General features: G+C 51.3%; 2 protein-coding genes and 4 long non-coding RNA genes across 6 annotated transcripts in view; 4 read left to right on the top strand and 2 right to left on the bottom strand.

Annotated features, from left to right (window-relative positions):
• LOC311425599 (olfactory receptor 14A16-like) overlaps positions 1-2,454 on the top strand; it is a gene marked incomplete at both ends in the record, with an annotated part of 37,906 nt that extends 35,452 nt beyond the window's left edge. Inside the window, one exon of the mRNA XM_084501538.1 lies at positions 2,252-2,454. Within this exon, the coding sequence (XP_084357664.1) occupies positions 2,252-2,454 (203 nt within the window). The remainder of the gene's footprint in view (positions 1-2,251) is intronic.
• The window catches only part of LOC311425575, a 329,601-nt gene that overhangs the window by 140,567 nt on the left and 170,655 nt on the right, over positions 1-18,379 (bottom strand). The gene's annotated exons all lie outside the window — the stretch shown is intronic.
• The window catches only part of LOC311425573, a 189,831-nt gene that overhangs the window by 56,673 nt on the left and 114,779 nt on the right, over positions 1-18,379 (top strand). The window lies entirely within an intron of this gene.
• On the top strand, positions 3,142-18,103 carry LOC311425574. The gene is made up of 2 exons (XR_014686380.1): positions 3,142-3,460; positions 17,717-18,103. It is a non-coding gene; the product is annotated as an uncharacterized lncRNA (long non-coding RNA).
• LOC311425572 overlaps positions 3,142-18,379 on the bottom strand; it is an 86,796-nt gene continuing 71,558 nt past the window's right edge. Inside the window, exon 2 of the long non-coding RNA XR_014686378.1 lies at positions 3,142-4,016. This is a non-coding gene — a long non-coding RNA (uncharacterized lncRNA). The remainder of the gene's footprint in view (positions 4,017-18,379) is intronic.
• Positions 9,149-10,617, top strand: LOC311425598 (olfactory receptor 14A16-like; the record flags this gene model as incomplete). Its single annotated transcript, XM_084501537.1, has 2 exons — positions 9,149-9,242; positions 9,631-10,617. The coding sequence occupies exon 2, from the start codon at positions 9,658-9,660 to the stop codon at positions 10,615-10,617; it is 960 nt and encodes a 319-aa protein (XP_084357663.1). The 5' UTR covers positions 9,149-9,242; positions 9,631-9,657.

Genomic DNA, 18,379 nt, shown 5'->3' with positions numbered 1-18,379 from the left:
CTTGTTTTTTTTACAAGTCCAAGTGCCGGGTCCTGCACCTGGGGCGCAATAACCCCAAGCAGAGCTACAGGCTGGGAGATGAGTGGTTGGAAAGTTTTGAGGTGGAGAAGGACCTGGGAGTGATGGTTGATAGTCGGCTGAATAGGAGCCAGTAGTGTGCTCAGGTGGCCAAGAAGGCCAACAGCAGCCTGGCTTGCATAAGAAACAGTGTGGCCAGCAGGGCTAGGGAGGTGATCGTCCCCCTGTACTCGGCTCTGGTGAGGCCGCACCTCGAGTACTGTGTTCAGTTTTGGGCCCCTCACTACAAGAAGGACATCGAGGTGCTTGAGTGGGTCCAGAGAAGGGCGACAAAGCTGGTGAGGGGCCTGGAGAACAAGTCCTACGAGGAGCGGCTGAGGGAGCTGGGTTTGTTCAGCCTGGTGAAAAGGAGGCTAAGGGGCGACCTTATTGCTCTCTACAGATACCTTAAAGGAGGCTGTAGAGAGGTGGGGGTTGGTCTGTTCTCCCACGTGCCTGGTGACAGGATGAGGGGGAATGGGCTTAAGTTGAGCCAGGGGAGTTTTAGGTTGGATGTTAGGAAGAACTTCTTCACTGAAAGGGTTGTGAGGTATTGGAACAGGCTGCCCAGGCAAGTGGTGGCGTCACCATCCCTGGAAGTCTTCAAAAGCCGTTTAGATGTAGAGCTTAGAGATATGGTTTAGTGGGGATTGTTAGTGTTAGGTCAGAGGTTGGACTTGATGACCTTGAGGTCTCTTCCAACCTAGAAATTGTGTGATTCTGTGATTCTGTAATCACACATCTCACAGCTCACCAAGGAATGGTGATCAGGAGCTTACTGCTCCTTTTATGTTATCTGTCTTCATCCACCTTTTCCTATGATGGCTCTACGTGGGAGGAGCATGCCTCGTCTTCTTCTTCCTCCTTCCCTGTATGAGTAGGAGCTTCTTTCCTAGCTAAACAAGCTGATTTTGTCTCTCCTGTTTCTTCTCATATGTATGTATGAGTGATAGAGGCACAGGTTGGTTCTCTGGCCCATTCGCAGGGATTGGAGTTGTGTAGATTGCAACTCAGTAAGCATAGGCCAAGCCCCAGCACATTGCAGTGATTTTTCCCTCTTTGGAATCGCCAGGGTGATGACACTCCTTTTTCAAGCATTCTGCCTTTTTATTTATTTATTTATTTATTTATTTATTTATTTTATTTTTATGATTCTGCACTTCTTCAGGGGTGAAGTTAGAAAGCATTGGAGGTGCCCACAGTTCTAGGTGCCTGCCCATATCCTACCACACACCCTGCCCCTCATAATTGTCCTGCCTCAGGACAATTATGTGTGGCATTCTGAAATAGTTTACTCTAACCTTAAACAAAACCTGAAACACATTCAGGACACATAACAATACGTACAGGCTGGTTTGAACATTCCAAGGATTCCAAGTTTTGAAGAGCTATTGTAACTAGCTGTGGGAAGAAGAAGTGCCCCCCCCCTCCCCCCCATCCTTTCCATAGATTGGCTCCCCGAGGAGAAAAGTAAAGACTGTTAATTATAAATAGTTTCTGAGAGAACGTTCCTCAAGCATGGAGGTGACAGTAATGCTGAGTACAACTATCAGATTTGTCTCATGACCAGTAATTTTATCACAACAGAAGGCAGTGTTAGGCCGTAAACTAATAACCATAAACCAGCCCCCACAAAGGATAAACAGCACAACAGAGAACACACACAAAATGTAATGTGCTGTCCAACACAGTTCTGAGACCAAACACAACTACTACACCAACAAAAAATGAACATTGTGGTCAGCAACTATGAAGCTGATATATTGCTTATAACAACTTTATTTTAACATGATCCGGTCATATCTGTCATTATCTGAGCCCTTTATGGCCCCACGCAGGATTCATTTGGGAAGTAGAGCATCTCACAGGAGGCACCCAGAGACGGCAGAGATTGACCATCAAGGAGCAGTGGAAACAATGTCATGGACTGACAGCAATTCCCAATTCTCCTGTTCCACCCAGGAGAAGGAGTTACAAGAGGCTGGATGGGGGGAATGGTGTTTTTAGTTTGCTTGTAGTTCCTCAAGGTTGTAGACCGCCACTGATAGTCAATAAATTATACTAATCTACCTATGCTAAGTCTGTCTTGCCTGTGATGATAATTGGTACCCATGAGGATACCTGGTGGGTGACCTCCTGTTCTACCTCAAGCCTTGAGCTATTTTCATCATATTTTTCCCCCTTTTCCTTGTAGGTGGGGAAGTAAAAGAGCGGTGGCCATGGAGTTCACCTGTGTACCTGTGTAAAACCACCACAGTAGGGACATTGGAAGGGTCCAGCACCAGAGCTGTGGCCATCCGGGGATGGCATCTCAGCATCCAGAACACGCACTGCCAGCCTGGTGGCACAGGAGGGGCTGGTTTCCCTGAAGGAGATCAGTACAAGGGGAAGGCTTGATTTCCAACACAGGCACTTCTGGCACATTCCTGAGAGGCCTGTGGGAGCTGGAGGACACAACAGTCTCTGGGACACCAGAGGTCTTTCCTCCCAGAGCCAGATCTCAAAGAGACACCAGCTCCCAGGGAAACCTGGCCATGGACTATCCCTATGACGAGGAGGCTGAGCCATGCCCAGAGGAGCCCTGGGGCTTAGGGCACCCCTGGCATCAGGACACAGGAGTCCTGACTACCACATACTCCTGTGAGCCCAGAGGGACACTCAGGCAAGGCTCTTGCAGCAGCCACCAGCCATTTCCTGCCCCCCGCAAGGCTTTGGACAGCTGACAGCCCCTGTGACACATCTTGGAGAGGGGCTGCTGACACCCTTACCTTTGGGGGAGAGATGCAGGAGCACTGGGAACAGGGAAGTCAGGCCAGAGTTGATGGTCACGCTCCAGCAGCCCTCCATCTCGCTTGTTGCTGGCCCTCAGGTCAGGACATGGGATGCCCGCCCTGGCTCCTTGTAGTGGGTTTACGTGGCAAGGTTTTGGTAGCAGGGGGCTATAGGGGTGGTTTCTGTGAGAAAGATCTAGAAGCTGCCCCATGTTTGGGAAGGGCCCCATTGTTTTCCAGATCTGAGCCAATAAGCGATGTTGTTTTGCACATCTGTGAGAATATATTTAAGACAGGGAAAAAACGCTGCGCCAGACAGCAGCCGGGAGAGTTAAGGGAGTGAGAGAACAGCCTTGCACCAAGGTCAGTGTAGAGGGAGGGGGAGAGGTGCTCCAGGCGCCGGAGCAGAAGTCCCCTGCGGCCTGTGGTGAGGACCATGGTGAAGCAGGATGTCCCCCTGCAGCCCATGGAGTACCACGGTGGAGCAGGGTTCCACGCTGCAGCCCGTGGAGGAGACCACGGTGGAGCAGGTGGCCCTGCACCGACGGAGGCTGCGGCCTGTGGAAGACCCCTGCCGGAGCAGATTCCGGGCCGGACCTGTAGCCCGTGGAGAGGAGACCACGCAGGAGCAGGTGATCTGGCAGGAGCTGCTGCTCGTAGGGGAGCCAGGTTGGAGCAGTTTTCTCCTGAGGGATGGACCCCGTGGTACGGACCCATATCTGGAGCAGTTCTGGAAGAGTTGCTGCCTGTGGGAAACCCACGCCGGATCAGTTCATCAAGGACTGCATCCCGTGGGTGGGACCCCACAGCACAGGGGACGAGAGTGACCGAGAAGGAGCGGCAGAGAAGAAGTGCTGTAGACTGACCATAACCCCCATTCCCCATTCCCCTGCACCGCTCAGGGGGAGGAGGTGGAAAAGGGTGGATGGGGGGGGAAGGTGCTTTTGGTTTTTTTTTTCCTTTGTTTTCTCACTTCTCTCGCTTGTTAGTTGTAGGCAATAAATCTTACTATCTCCTTATGCCGAGTCTGTTTTGCCCGTTACAATAATTATTGCGTGATTTTCTCGTCCTTATCTCAATCCTTGAGCCCTTTTCACATACTTTCTCCCCATTCCTCTTTGAGGAGGGGGAGTGAGAGAGCGGCTGTGGTGGAGCTCGGCTGCCCACTCGAGCGGAACCACGACACTCCTCAACCACAGCTCCTCTGCAAGGTGCCCCTGCTCCTCCGCCTGTCAGCGAGGGTTACCCAATCCAAGCTTGCTGCCTGCTGCCCCCACTCCTGGCCACACAAGGACAGCGCTGGGGAGCACCCAAGCAGTGCCCAGCAGGGACCAGGCCATGCAGGGAATTGTTGGCACTGCCGCTGCTCCAGTGACGATATCCTGGTGATGCAGTGCACACCCTGTGACATTGGCCCATGTCATTTGAAGGCCTATGAGGTTAGAAGCACAGAGATCACAGAATCACAGAATCACAGAATATTTCTAGGTTGGAAGAGACCTCAAGATCATCGAGTCCAACCTCTGACCTAACGCTAACAGTCCCCACTAAACCATATCCCTAAGCTCTACATCTAAACGGCTTTTGAAGACTTCCAGGGATGGTGACTCCACCACTTCCCTGGGCAGCCTGTTCCAATGTCTAACAACCCTTTCGGTAAAGAAGTTCTTCCTAAGATCCAACCTAAAACTCCCCTGGCTCAACTTAAGCCCATTCCCACTCGTCCTGTCACTAGGCAGATGGCACAGCTTAGGAGAGAAATGAGAGATTTCCCTTCTTGTCCTGAGAAACAGTCACCTCCTTTCTGCCCAGTTCTTTTCCACAGGATCCTGAAAAATCTACCAGGAACATCTCCAAATGGTGACAAAGGCCATGGAATATAGGAAATGGAGCAATGGAGAAGTCCCTGCTGTGTTCCTGCACCAACACGCCTCTGCTCTTGGAAGCCCTTCCAGGAAGGTGTGGTTCGAGGCTTGTCCTGGGGCTGGGCTTTTTTTCAAACGATGGGAGCGAAGGCACCTGGGATGCAGCAGCTCCTCATTGTGCCTGAACTCCTCATCACTGCATGTCACTCACTTGGTGAAGTAGGATGTGTTATATGGAGGGAATTGCAGCACATTCCTGGGCCTTCCTCCCTTCATGTCCCACAAGGCTCTGTGCTCTGAGAAGGCCTCAGCACCCTCGCCCAAGACATCCTCGCTGCCATGCCACAAGCAAAGGTGGCACACGAGGGAATGGCAAACTTACCTTCAGCACCTCATGGTAAGGGAGAGGGGTAGTGCAGTGCTGCAGACAAAGGGGAGAGTAGGGAGAACAGCTTGGGACAGATGCAGTGCACTCCTTAATGCTGACTCAGCTTCCTTGCAGTGGAGATTCAGCTCCTCCTGCCTGTGCCCCAGGCTGAGGGCATTGGGGCACATCTGGGCTGCAGCACCTCAGCTGTGGCACAAGGGCCAAACTCAGACTAGTCCCAGACCTTGTGCCCAAGACCCAGGACATGCAAAGGCTTTCCTGCAGGGCAGAGACCTGCTGCCGTGGATGGCAGATGGCCATAGGAGGATGAAATGAGGGACCCCAAGGAGGGCAAGCCCTGGTGTTCCCAAGGCCAGAAGGAAACAGGCCTGGGCTGTGCCGCCCTGACAGCAGATGGCCTTTGTGGTGTTGGTGCAGCCCTGAGGGCCAGTGCTGGAGCTGAGGCCAATCTCCAGGCAGGAGAGGGGACTACTGAAAATGTCCTTGGTATGGGCAACATGTGATTCAGGGACAAAGACAAAAAATCATTGGGTTGTGTCTTGTGAGGAATGTTTTAACAATTCGTGTCCATAAAGAACAATTCTGTTTGAATCCTGTCTGCCTCTGGGCCCTGCACTGGCTATTTAATTCTTGAACCACAGATGCAGTGTGTCCCAGTGTCCCCCTCATTCTAGTCAATTTATCACTTCTTAAATTTATGAACCTGTTTGCTTTTGTTATTCCGGACTTCTATTTCTAACACTGCTATAGATGTGTCTGTGAATGGCTGGGGAAGAATGTTTTAATTACTCGTGTGTCTGGGATTTTCAGAATAACTGATAACAACTAGTGACTGTTATGGGATACTATGTGGATCTTTGGTATCTGGTTAGGGGGGGGCAAGAGATAAAGAGGAAGGAGAAAGAAGCTGAAGGGCGGCTGGGAGACAAGACTTGAAGAAGATGTTCTGTAAACTTGGTATGGTGCCCAGTAAGTACAAAGGTGGAGAGGAAGACTACGAGCCTTCAGCATGGAAGACCCCTAGAGACCCCCAGAAGAGACCCCAGAGGAGACTGTGCATGCTCCAGTAGGAGGGACTGCACCCCGGAAGCTAATTTTAATAATCTATTTTTTTTTAGAAGTAGTAATGAATATGTATTAGTCTAGGAGCATAAAAATCAGCTGCTTGATGTAACTGGTGTGCGTCCTGGTGGAGCGGAGACTCCCGGTGCACCCAGCGCTGTTTGCTTACCTCTATTCCTTTATATTCTTTCAATAAATCCTATTTTTTTATTTAATCCTAATTTGAATCCTGAGCCATTTATAACAGTCTGGATGGTACCATCAAAGGGGTGAATGAAGGATGGAGGTGAGAAGCAGCAGCAGTGTTTGCGAGCTGAATAACACAAGTGGAAACTCCAGTGTGATGTGCCTCATATCCATGCATTGCCTGCCTCTACCTGATAGAAGTGGGACAGACCTTGGCTCTCTGAGAAGCAGTCACTTGCTCATAAGCACCAGGTCTACCAGAGATGCCCTCAGGGGTGCCCTTTAAGTACCAGGTATGAATGGCCAGAGCTGTCCTGTGGGTCCTTTGCTGCCCGTGTCAGCTGCATGCTCCAGTGGTGCTGGGCACTGCTGGCATCTCAGGTAGCACTGCAGGCCTGGAATTGCCTTTAAATGGAGCAGTTGCCCCGAATTTCATTAGGCAATGTAGGGATGTCCATGAGACAAGTGCTGTTACAGTCCCTGGAGATCGAGGGAAAACCATGGAGAAGAGGGAGAGAGAGACTCAGCTCTCCCTGTGGCACAGTTCTCCATTGGGTCAGGTGGATGCCTCTACAGGCTGCCCTGAGCCTACCAAGGAGGGACAGGTTTAGTTGTTCTAAATGGGTGCATTTGCTGTCATTTCAGCTGGCCAAAGGCACTCCCCACCATCCTCCAAGGGGATGCCCCCAGGTGCTGCCCTGTCCCTCATGGTACCTCCATGAGAGCTTGCAGATACCTGCACGTACCTCTGCCCCCTGACATGTCACCAGGTGTTTGCAACCCCCTGATTTCCTCCATCTCCATTAATAATCCTGGAGATGAGACAAGGAGCTCACCTGCAGGTGCCCATGTGGTGCACACCTGAAGTGAGGGCAGAAGAATCCCAGTTCCTGTGTGCCTTGGGCAGGCATGGGTGTGAGCTGAGTGCCCTTCTAGCCACAGGATTAAAATCCAGCATGAGATGTCTTAATGGACTCTGCTGCCTGACTTTTTGGAGAAATGTACTTGTTGTCAAGAAGTGTGTGTGCCCAGCTGAGGAAGGGAGCCACAGGGATTCCTTCAGGCTGTTTCCCAGCAGGTTCCCCTGCAGCCCCAAGGCCATGTGCAGGAAGCCTGGTGGTGGGCAGAGCAAGGGAGACCTTGGGCTGGGCCTCTGCTGCTGAGCTGGGCCGGGCTTCTGGGCCCAAGGGGAGCTCCTGGCAAGCGGGCAGCGCTGCAGAGAGACAGCTCTGCCCAGGAGCAGCTCCTGTGCACAGTGCAGCAGGGCTGGGGGCACTGCCTGCAGCTGGCACTGGGAGAGGAGAGAAGGGAAAGAGAGGTTACGGGCTGCATGGAATATGAGAGTACTAAGAGCTCAGAGGAGGAGAAATCTTGCTAACACATAACACGGTAAGTCTCTTTCTGCAGTGCATTGCACATGAGTATCAGGGAAGATTTCCAGACTGAGAACTTCCCTTAGAAGATCAGGTCAGATGCACTTGGTATTTCTTTTGTGTGGAAAAGCACAAGCTCCAGCGCAGGGATTCCCTACCATAGGGTCATTGTCCAGGCCCCAAGGGCTCCCTTGTCACAGGCCGGCTGCAGGCTGTGAAGCCGGGGGTGCAGGCAGGGGTGTCCAGGGCTGTGGTGCAGAGCAGGGTCCCTGCTGTGCCCCAGGGGCTGTGTGCCGGGGCAGGGCCTCTGCCGCCTACCAGGCTCAGCACTCAGCCTGCCTAGGGAGCTGCCCAGGGCGCTGTGGGGAGAAGTCGCGGGTGGAAGGAGCCCCCCCAGCAGGGCAGGTCCTGCTGCTGGCGGGAGGCTGCTGCCTAGGGCAGCCTGCTCACAGATCCACATCAAATCAAGGGAATTTCAAAGGAATCTTCACTCTCATTTTCCTTAGCCTCTGCTTTCAGTTTTCTCTTCTTTTGGCTCACTGGGAATAGAAATAGAAGCTATTATTTCCTGGAAGAGCCTAAGACTCATACACCATCAGAAGGGGGTTTAGAAGAATCTCCAGAAACTCCCTTTCCTGCCCCTCAGTCCATAGAAAGCTCCACCACCACAGGCTCAGTGTCAGCAGGGTCTGTGTGACCTGGGCTCTTGGACCTGCCCCCAGCGAGCTGCCCCTGGGCAGAGCCCTGCTGCCAGGAGGTGTCTGCAGGGCAGAGCTGAGCACCCAGCGGGTGGGATGGGGGCTGTGAGCTGCAGGCAGGAGGTGTGGGGACAGAGACCCAGCTGCAGGCAGGGACAGCTGCAGGCAGCAGAGCCCTGGTCAGGGAGGGAGAGTGAGCTGCTCCAAGAAACTTTATGGCAGGGGGGATTTGTGTACTTCCCTCCCATCCCTGAATCGCCAATGCCTTCTCACAAACTTCTTGGCTACTTTTCTCATCCAGCCATGTCATGGAAATTTCAACATGAATTTCTTTGGAATCCCTAGATTTTGGGGGATGAAAATTAATCTTTAGCTCAAATTTGATGATGATGTTCCTAAGTGTTAGTTCTGTCCATAAATAAGAATCATCCATATTTTCTCCTAATTGTTGGGTCTCAGAGAAATGCTATGTGGGGAAGGATCTGACTCTCCCTTCTGTACATAGGCCATACAAATGCTGCTGGATGGCTGCATGTGGGCAGCTGCTACGATCCCTCTGTGTCCATGGTGAAAAGCAGAGAGCTGATATCCTCCTCAGGTTTGGTGAGATGGGTGAGGGGTTTGGAGATCTGCCCTTTGAATCTGTCTTCATCTGTTCTCAGCAGCATTACGGTTCTTTTTAGGGGATCACCTAAGTGCAACCATCCTCCAGAAGTGCCTGCAAAGGGCAGCTGAGACCAGGACTGGCTGATAAAACAGCTGTCCTCACTCTGTCCTGAGGAACAGTCCCTTTGCCTCGCAGGACCCCCAAAACTACTTTATTGGGGAGTACAAACACCAAGGTTGTATGCATAAATGCACCCCTCAGATGAGTTGGAGAAACTAGAAAATACTCCCAAAGCCTGGACAATGGGTTTTCACAAAAATGTTGATTTTTTTTGAATTTTCAGCAAGCATTCTGAAATTAGTTTGATACCTCATCTGTATTTAATACAACAACAGCCCATGTCCTCATTTACATAACTGCGTGGGTCAGAACTGCCTCCCCCAGCGCCCTACTTATCCCAGTGGCACTGGGATCAGCATCAACTAGCACAAACAAGTTCTTGTGAAATGGACCTGCAAAGATCTTCCTGAAAAGGGAGAGGCAGGAGGGAGGATTGTATAAGAAATTGAGTAGGTTTGATCACAGAGTTCTGTCCTAACGTTGTCCTGATTTTCTCTGTTCAGACTGCCCTCTATACCCATAGGCATCAAATGTCCAACAGCAGCTCCATCACCGAGTTCCTCCTCCTGACATTTGCAGACACACGGGAGCTGCAGCTCCTGCACTTCGCGCTCTTCCTGGGCATCTACCTGGCTGCCCTCCTGGGCAACGGCCTCAGCCTCACTGCCGTAGCCTGCGACCACCGCCTCCACACCCCCATGTACTTCTTCCTCTTCAACCTCGCCCTCCTCGACCTGGGCTGCATCTCCACCACTGTCCCCAAAGCCATGGCCAATTCCCTCTGGGACACCAGGGCCATCTCCTATGCAGGATGTGCTGCACAGGTCTTTCTTTTTCCCTTCCTGATATCAGCAGAATATTCTCTTCTCACCATCATGTCCTACGACCGCTACATTGCCATCTGCAAGCCCCTGCACTACAGGACCCTCCTGGACAGGAGAGCTTGTGCCCAGATGGCAGCAGCTGCCTGGGGCAGTGGGGTTCTCACTGGTGTGCTGCACACTGCCAATACATTTTCCCTGCCCCTCTGCCAAGGCAATGCTGTGGACCAGTTCTTCTGTGAAATCCCCCAGATCCTCAAAATCTCTTGCTCACACTCCTACTTCAGGAAAGTTTGGGTTCTTCTGGTTGGTTTCTCTTTAGCATCCGTGTGTTTTTTTTTCATCATGCTTTCCTATGTGCAGATCTTCAGGGCTGTGCTGAGGATGCCTTCTGAGTATAGCCGGCACAAAGCCTTTTCCATGTGCCTCCCTCACCTGTTTGTGGTCTCCCTTTTTCTCAGTACTGCCATGTTTGCCTACCTAAAGCCTTCCTCCATCTCCTCCCCATCCTTGAATGTGTTGGAGGCAGTTCTGTACTCAGTGATTCCTCCAGCAGTGAACCCTCTAATCTACAGCATGAGGAACCAGGACCTCAAGGTTGCTGTTAGGAGAACAATTTCACAGATGTTTCTTAAGAATGATTATTTTCCCTTCTTTCTCCAGAAATGACTTTCTGCATATCCTCTTGCAGTCTTGATCCTTGTATTATTATCATTATAGCTATTGTTATCTTTGGTGCCACTTGCATTTATAATGTTCTAAAAAAAAAAAAAAAAGTCGTCATTTATTCATCATCCTTTTACTGAGGAGGTACTTCCTTTTTGTACATCCTTTTTTTGTACTTCCTTTTTGTACATCCTTTTACTGAGGATGTACAGTAAACACTGCTCTGTTTACTGTTGAGGTTCTGTAAAAGTCTGTCTAAAAGCACATCATCACTGACTCATCTGTGTAATAAAATGGGGTGTCCCCAGTGCGCTGCCTGAAGACTTGGCTAGTCTTTCAAAGCTGGTGCCAAATCAGGGCTGTGTAGCTGCTCCCTGGAAGGCCTGTTGCTGCATGGATCTGGGAGAGAAATAGGTCATTGTGTGAGCTGTGAGAGACCACAGGTAGGATTTTGGAGTAGCCTGTTGGTGTCTGATGACAGTGGAGATGGTGAAAGGTCACTGAGATACAGAGCCATGACCATCCCAAATGTGGCAGGGCAGAGGACAGCCTCCAGGACATGAACGTTGAGCTGTGTGGAGAGCCCAGGTGTTCTCCATGGGCAGCATGTGCCCAGGGCAGGCAGTGACTGGAGGCCAAAAAAAGAGAGAAAATGCCCAAGATCTTGTCACCAAAGAAGAATGTCATAATTCCTGTGGGATTCTGTGGAGTACCAGCATGCACAGGGAAGGGAGGTTGGAGAGAGATTAATGTCACCCTTACAAAGTTATCACCAGCTCGATCTAGAAAGACATCAGGAAACCCCTAGTGTCCTTGGCAATGTTCCCTGCTCTTTCTGAGCGCCTGCCAGAACGACAGACCATAATAAGTGGGATTAGCAGCACTGATCCCAACCCAGCTGGGTTTACTTCCCACGCTGTGCAGCTCAGCCCATGTGCAGTCACCTCTGGGGCACCACAGCCCGCTTGGTCTGCTAATAGTGCCACCAGCCCAGGGACATGTGGGGAGCATGGGAGGTGGCCAGGAAGAGCTGAACAGATCAGAGGACACATGGGGAGAGATCAAATGGAAGTTGGCCTTGGCTGGAAGTTGTCTGAAATACTGTTGTTAACCTAATCCCAAGACTAGGTCTGGACTGTGGGTACCCTAATGCGTGCTCATGAGTTAGAGTAGAAGATGAGCCAGAAGTCCACGGTTTCCTGGTGCTGCACTAGGTTGGGAAGTGGCTGAAGAAGGACTGGTGCCCTCTATTCTGCATCTCATAACTCCATAATCTTTCCTGAAGGGTGGCATCGAAAGCCAAGTCTGGGGCCCTGTGCCAGGGCTTCCACTGATGGAAGCATGACACAGCAGCCATACCAGTTTGCTTCTGTTGCTCAATCCAGTACACGTCCATGTGACAGTCTCCTCCAACCTGTGTGCTGAACCTTAGCCCCAAAGTCATCAGCAAGTCCTCAGCTTGGGTCCACCCCTAGGCAATGCTGTGAACCAGTTTTTCTGTGAAATCCCACAGATCCTTGTTGTGGTTTAACCCGGCCAGCAGCTAAGCACCACACAGCCATTCACTCACCTTCCACCCTCCCTCTCTGAGATGGGGGAGAGAATCAGAAAAAAAATGAAGCCTATGGGTTGAGATAAAGACGATTTATTAGGACAGACAATAAAGGAAAATACTGATATGTACAAACGAAGTGATGCACAATGCAATTGCTCACCACCTGCTGACCAATGCTAAGCCTATCCCTGAGCAGCCCACCCCCACTCTGGCCATTCCTCCTCCCCCCACCCACCCCCGTATAATTGTTGAGAATGACATCATATGGTATGGAATACCCCTGTGGCCACTTTGAGTCAGCTGTCCTGGTTCTGTCCCCTCCCAGCTCCTGCTGCACCTCCAGCTTGCCCGCTGGCAGGACAGAGCAAGAAGCTGAAAAGTCCTTGGCCTGGTGTAAGCAGTGCCCTGCAACAATTAAAACATTATTCTCATCCTAAATACAAAACATAGCACCATACCAACTACAAGGAGGAAAACTAACTCTATCCTAGCTGAAACCAGAACAATCCTTAAACTCTCCTGCTCACAGTCCTTCCTTGGTGGGTGAAGGGAATTTATCACACGACTCCAGGCTGGTGTGCAACTGAAGCATTTATTGAGTATACATTCTTGCATTTATACCCTTAGCATCTCTGCAAATGCCAGTTATGCTACCAGGCAAGCTCGCTCATTGGTGGCTATACTAGTGTTCACGCAACTATCACGCTCTTATTCCGCTCGTTGATTTGTTGTCATGCGGACCGCTTGTGCTGGTTGTTTTCTCAACTCCTCAATTGTTACTTCTTCTTCGACCTTGTGCTACTTGTCTTGTACCTTATCTTGCATTTTTCTATTAGCTACTTTATTTTTGTGACTAGCAGATACCACAGGCTTCCAAACTGAGCTCCCATAGGTGGGTGCTTGTGGGTAATGTTTTTGTGGACTCTGGGAGTGCAGCTGTGACTGCAGGAAGGATGAGTCCTCCCCTTGATCTTGTCCATGACTAGATGCTTCTGCATGCTGCACTGGAAAAGGGAGCATATTGACGACATGCTAACGCCCCTTTCACTTTCCCCATGTCTGTGGGGCCCTCAAAGAATGTGCCTCAGTCCGAAGGTCTAGCCCAGCTCCTGCAAGCATCAGGAGCCTGGAGAAATTGCCCCAGAAGTCTCAGCCCTCTTGTGGACTCAGGCAAATACACACAAGTGTATGCACAAGCACACAAACACACAATCTCACACACACAGAGATGTGCGCACAAGGCACACACTTTTGTGCATTCTTTACCTTCTCATCTGTTTCTCTAGGTGATCCTGTGAATCACATCAGGCAGACCACGTGGTTCAAATGGCACAAGCTTCCATCTTACTGCCTTTTCTCTTTTCTAATTATAACTAGTAATGTACTGTTCCCAGGCTGCAATGGTAGACCTGCTACTTCAAAGCAGCCTATCCTGCAAGGGCATTTCCTGTATTTAAGAATGAGCTGCCCCAGTTCAGATCAGAGCCAGTTTCTCCAGCCTGAAAAGGAACCTGTCGGCTGCTGGCCAAACCTGAGCCAATGAGCAATGCTGGTTGTGCCTCTTTGTCATAATTTCCTGGCAGAGGAGTGAGAAAATGTGAGAGAAGCAGCCCTGTAGACACCAAGTTCAGTGCAGAAGGAGGGCAGGATGTGCTCCAGGTGCCAGAGCAGAAGTTCCCTCGAAGCCTGTGGAGGAGCCCATGTGGAGCAGGTGGATGTGGCCTTAGGAGGCTGCAGCCACTGGAGAAGAGCCCACACGGGACCAAGTTTTCTGGTGGGATCTGCAGCCCATAGGGAGGAGCTGACACTGGAGCAGACCACTTCCGAAGGCCTTTCCCCAGCTCTGTACAGATCCATGTTGGATAACATCTTAAGAACTGCAGTCTGTGGAAAACTCATGTTGGATCATTTTGGGAAGAGAATTCATGCATCCCATGGGAGGGAGGGACCCCACCCTGGAGCAGCAGAAGGATGAAGATGGAAATGAAGTGTTATGGATGGACCACACCCCTCATTGCCTAGCCCCACGCATTGCTCGGTGGGGAGGAGGTTGAGGAAGTGGGGTGGAGGATGGTTTTTGTTGGCTTTTGTTATTGCTCTAGATTCTTATTAATTCGCATTAAATGACATTAATTCTCCCAAGTCTGCCTTGCTGTGACAGTAATTGTGAATGATTTCCTGCCCCTTACCTCAAGCCATGAGATGTTTAATTGTATTCTCTCACCCTGTCCATAAGGAAATGTTCCCCCAGCACAGCCCCCTGCCAGCCCTCACTGCCCTGACCCTCACTGCCCTTCTGCTTTAGCAGCCTCCCCCCTTCACCCAGCCTTGCTCCAGCCCCAGCATGTCCCTCACAGGGGTTCACAGACAGCCCTGCCCTGGGACTGGCTGGGCTCTAGGCCTGGAGAGGGACCAGGCTGGGCTGGCCGTTCCCGCGTACAGGCCCTGAGCCCAGCAGGAGGATGGGAGTGCCCACATTTCAGCGATCAGCTCTCCCCAGACTGAGGTGGAAGGCTGGTCCTGGGAACCGTGAGGGGCTGGGGCTGGTGGTAGCTTTCTTGGGCAGTTTCTCCTTTTTGTTCATGCTAAAAGCTGGGCTGAATCTGTGCCCTGGGACACCCTGCTCGAAGACACTGTGGGTGTAGAGATAGTCTTTATTGTCTGACCACCCTCATGTTAAAGAACTTTTTCCTAATGTCCAGATTGAACCGCCCCTGGTGCAGTTTTGTGCCAGTCCTTTGTGCCTGAGGATGACTTGAATCCTTTTCCAGACCCACCTTCCCTGTGCCTGCTGGGTCCCCATTTCCTCCATGGAGACTGCAGACATCTCATTTGCCTGTAGAAGCCGAGATACCAAAATGACACTATGAGAGAGTCAGCTCAGTCCCAGTGGCACACATATTTTATCGGGGCTACAGAGAAAGAGAGCAGGTTGATGTTTCAGATGCAATGAGACAAAGCCAAATGTGTGTAGGAACATTACAATGGAACTTAAAAACAACAACAATATAATGATAAAAAAGAAGAAGAAGAAGAAGAAGAAGAAGAAGAAGAAGAAGAAGAAGAAGAAGAAGAAGAAGAAGAAGAAGAAATGCACAGGACTGTCATGAGTATACTGTGAGTCAGTTGTGGAGACAGATGAGAAGTTTACCAGCAGTGAAAAATGTCAATGAAATCACTTTGTTCAGTGCAAATTTCAGCTCCTGGTTTCTCATGCTGTAGATGAAGGGGTTCACTGCTGGGGGCACCACTGAGTACAGAACTGCCACCACCAGGTCCAGAGATGGGGAGGAGATGGAAAGGGGCTTCAGGTAGGCAAACATGGAAGTGCTGAGAAACAGGGAGACCACGGCCAGGTGAGGTAGGCATGTGGAAAAGGCTTTGTGCTGTCCCTGCTCAGAGGGCATCCTCAGCACGGCCCTGATGATCTGAACATAGGACACCACAATGAAAACAAAACAACCAAATGCAAAGCAAGCACTAACCACTAGAAACACAAATTCCCTTGGACAGGAGCTGGAGCAGGAGAGGTTAGGGTTAGGGTTAGGGTTAGAGTTAGGGTTAGGGTTTGCAGATGGCAACGTAGCGGTCGTAGGCCATGATGGTGAGAAGAGAATACTCTGCTGAAAACAAAAAGACAATGAGAAAGACCTGTGCAACACATCCTTCATAGGAAATGGCCTTGTTGTCCCAGAGGGAATTGGCCATGGCTTTGGGGACAGTGGTGGAGATGCAGCCCAGGTCGAGGAGGGCGAGGTTGAAGAGGAAGAAGTACATGGGGGTGTGGAGGCAGTGGTCGCAGGCTACGGCGGTGAGGGTGAGGCCGTTGCCCAGGAGGGCAGCCAGGTAGATGCCCAGGAAGAGCGCAAAGTGCAGGAGCTGCAGCTCCTGTGTGTATGCGAATGTCAGGAGGAGGAACTCGGTGATGGAGCTGCTGTTGGACATTTGAGTCCTTTGGGCCTGGGGACCTGTCTGGGGAGGAAAATACAGCAAAATATTATGCCAGATTCTGTGAGGAAAACTCGATTTCTTGTACAAACTTTGGAAGAGTGTGTTGAGGTCAAAATAATCCAATTTCCATGTGCAGATCTCCAAACTTCTCAGATCTTGGGGACTGTCTCAGTTCTCCCCACGTAGCAAGAGACAGACAGATCCTTGCAGCTGACCTAGTCGAGATGTCTAGTAGCATTTCCATGCCCTTAACTATCACGTGTCTTCTCCATGCATAGCACAGAGCTGCTATGGCAGAGTTGTGCCCTAGTGGAGGACAGCCTGCAGCCCAGCAGAACCCTTGCAGGAAAAGAGTGGAATGCCCTAAACATGGGGTGATCCAAACACAGAGACAGCTCATTCACAGCCCCACAAACAGCATTTCCACAACCCTACACATCAGGAAGGGACATGGATGCTTTTCCTCCATTAACATATCTGCATGGCAGAACGTGCAGGCTCTGTGTCTGAGCTGCACCTGAATTACATCGCTAACTCCAAAGGTGACTCTTAACAAGTTCCCATGCAATTATGTCTAGATGTCTATGGTTGGGGAGGGGAAGAGTCCAGGGGGCTATACTATGAAGGCATCAGCAGTGCAGGGATGGCAGGGAGGTGCCCAAATCACCTGTGCCATGGAGATACTGGGAGCAGCTTCATCCCAGCCCCTGCCCATGGCTCTGCTGCCTGCAGCTGTCCCTGCCTGCAGCTGGGTCTCTGTCCCCACACCTCCTGCCTGCAGCTCACAGCCCCCATCCCAGCCGCTGGGTGCTCAGCTCTGCCCTGCAGACACCTCCTGGCAGCAGGGCTTTGCCCAGGGGCAGCTGGCTGGGGACACGTCCTAGAGCCCAGGTCACACAGAACCTGCTGACACTGTGCAAGGGGTGTTGGAGCTTTATATGGGCTGAGGGGCAAGATAGGGACTTACTGGGGGTCTTGTAACGTCCTCAGGATGCCTTAGGACTGTCAGGCTTTTCTAGAAAATAACATCATATATTTCTATTTCCACTGAGCCTAAAAGAGAAATTGAAAAGAGAAGCTAAGGAAGGATGAGTGTGAAATTATCTTGGTGTTCTGTGGATCTGTGAGCAGGCTGCCCCAGGCAGCAGCCTTCCACCAGCAACAGGACCCTGCCCTGCCGGGGGGGCTCCTTCCACCCGCAGCTGTAGTGGGTTTACGTGACAAGGTTTTGGTAGCAGGGAGCCATAGGGGTGGTTTCTGTGAGAAAGATCTAGAAGCTGCCCCATGTTTGGGAAGGGCCCCATTGTTTTCCAGATCTGAGCCAATAAGTGATGTTGTTTTACGCCTCTGTGAGAGCATATCTAAGACAGGGAAAAACGCTGCGCCACACAGCAGCCGGGAGTGAGAGAACAGCCTTGCAGGTGCCAAGGTCAGTGTAGAGGGAGGGGGAGAGGTGCTCCAGGTGCCGGAGCAGAAGTCCCCTGCGGCCTGTGGTGAGGACCATGGTGAAGCAGGATGTCCCCCTGCAGCCCATGGAGTACCACGGTGGAGCAGGGTTCCACGCTGCAGCCCGTGGAGGAGACCACGGTGGAGCAGGTGACCTGGCAGGAGCTGCTGCCCGTAGGGGAGCCAGGTTGGAGCAGTTTTCTCCTGAGGGATGGAACCCGTGGTACGGACCCATATCTGGAGCAGTTCTGAAAGAGCTGCTGCCTGTGGGAAGCCCACGCTGGATCAGTTCATCAAGGACTGCATCCCGTGGGTGGGACCCCACAGCACAGGGGACAAGAGTGACCGAGAAGGAGCGGCAGAGAAGAAGTGCTGTAGACTGACCATAACCCCAATTCCCCCGTTCCCCTGCGCCGCTCGGGGGGAGGAGGTGGAAGAGGGTGGATGGGGGGGAAGGTGCTTTTGTTTTTTTTTTTCCTTTGTTTTCTCACTTCTCTCACTTGTTAGTTGTAGGCAATAAATCTTACTATCTCCTTATGCCGAGTCTGGTTTGCCCGTTACAGTAATTATTGCGTGATTTTCTCATCCTTATCTCAATCCTTGACCCTTCTCACATATTTTCTCCCCATTCCTCTTTGAGGAGGGGGAGTGAGAGAGCGGCTGTGGTGGAGCTCGGCTGCCCACATTGCAGAGCCCTCCATAGCCTGGGCACTCCTCAGGTTCACTGTTTCCTTTGGGATGCTCTACCTTGGACAGTTACTCACTAGATGAGGAACCACTCATTGCCCACTCAGACTTGCACATTGTCCCTGG

This window comes from Aythya ferina (assembly GCF_964211825.1).
Source record: "Aythya ferina genome assembly, chromosome: 32".
NCBI classification, from domain to species: domain Eukaryota; kingdom Metazoa; phylum Chordata; class Aves; order Anseriformes; family Anatidae; genus Aythya; species Aythya ferina.
The sequence above is the reverse complement of the archived record's forward strand: the minus strand, read 5'-3'. Positions and strand labels throughout refer to the sequence as shown.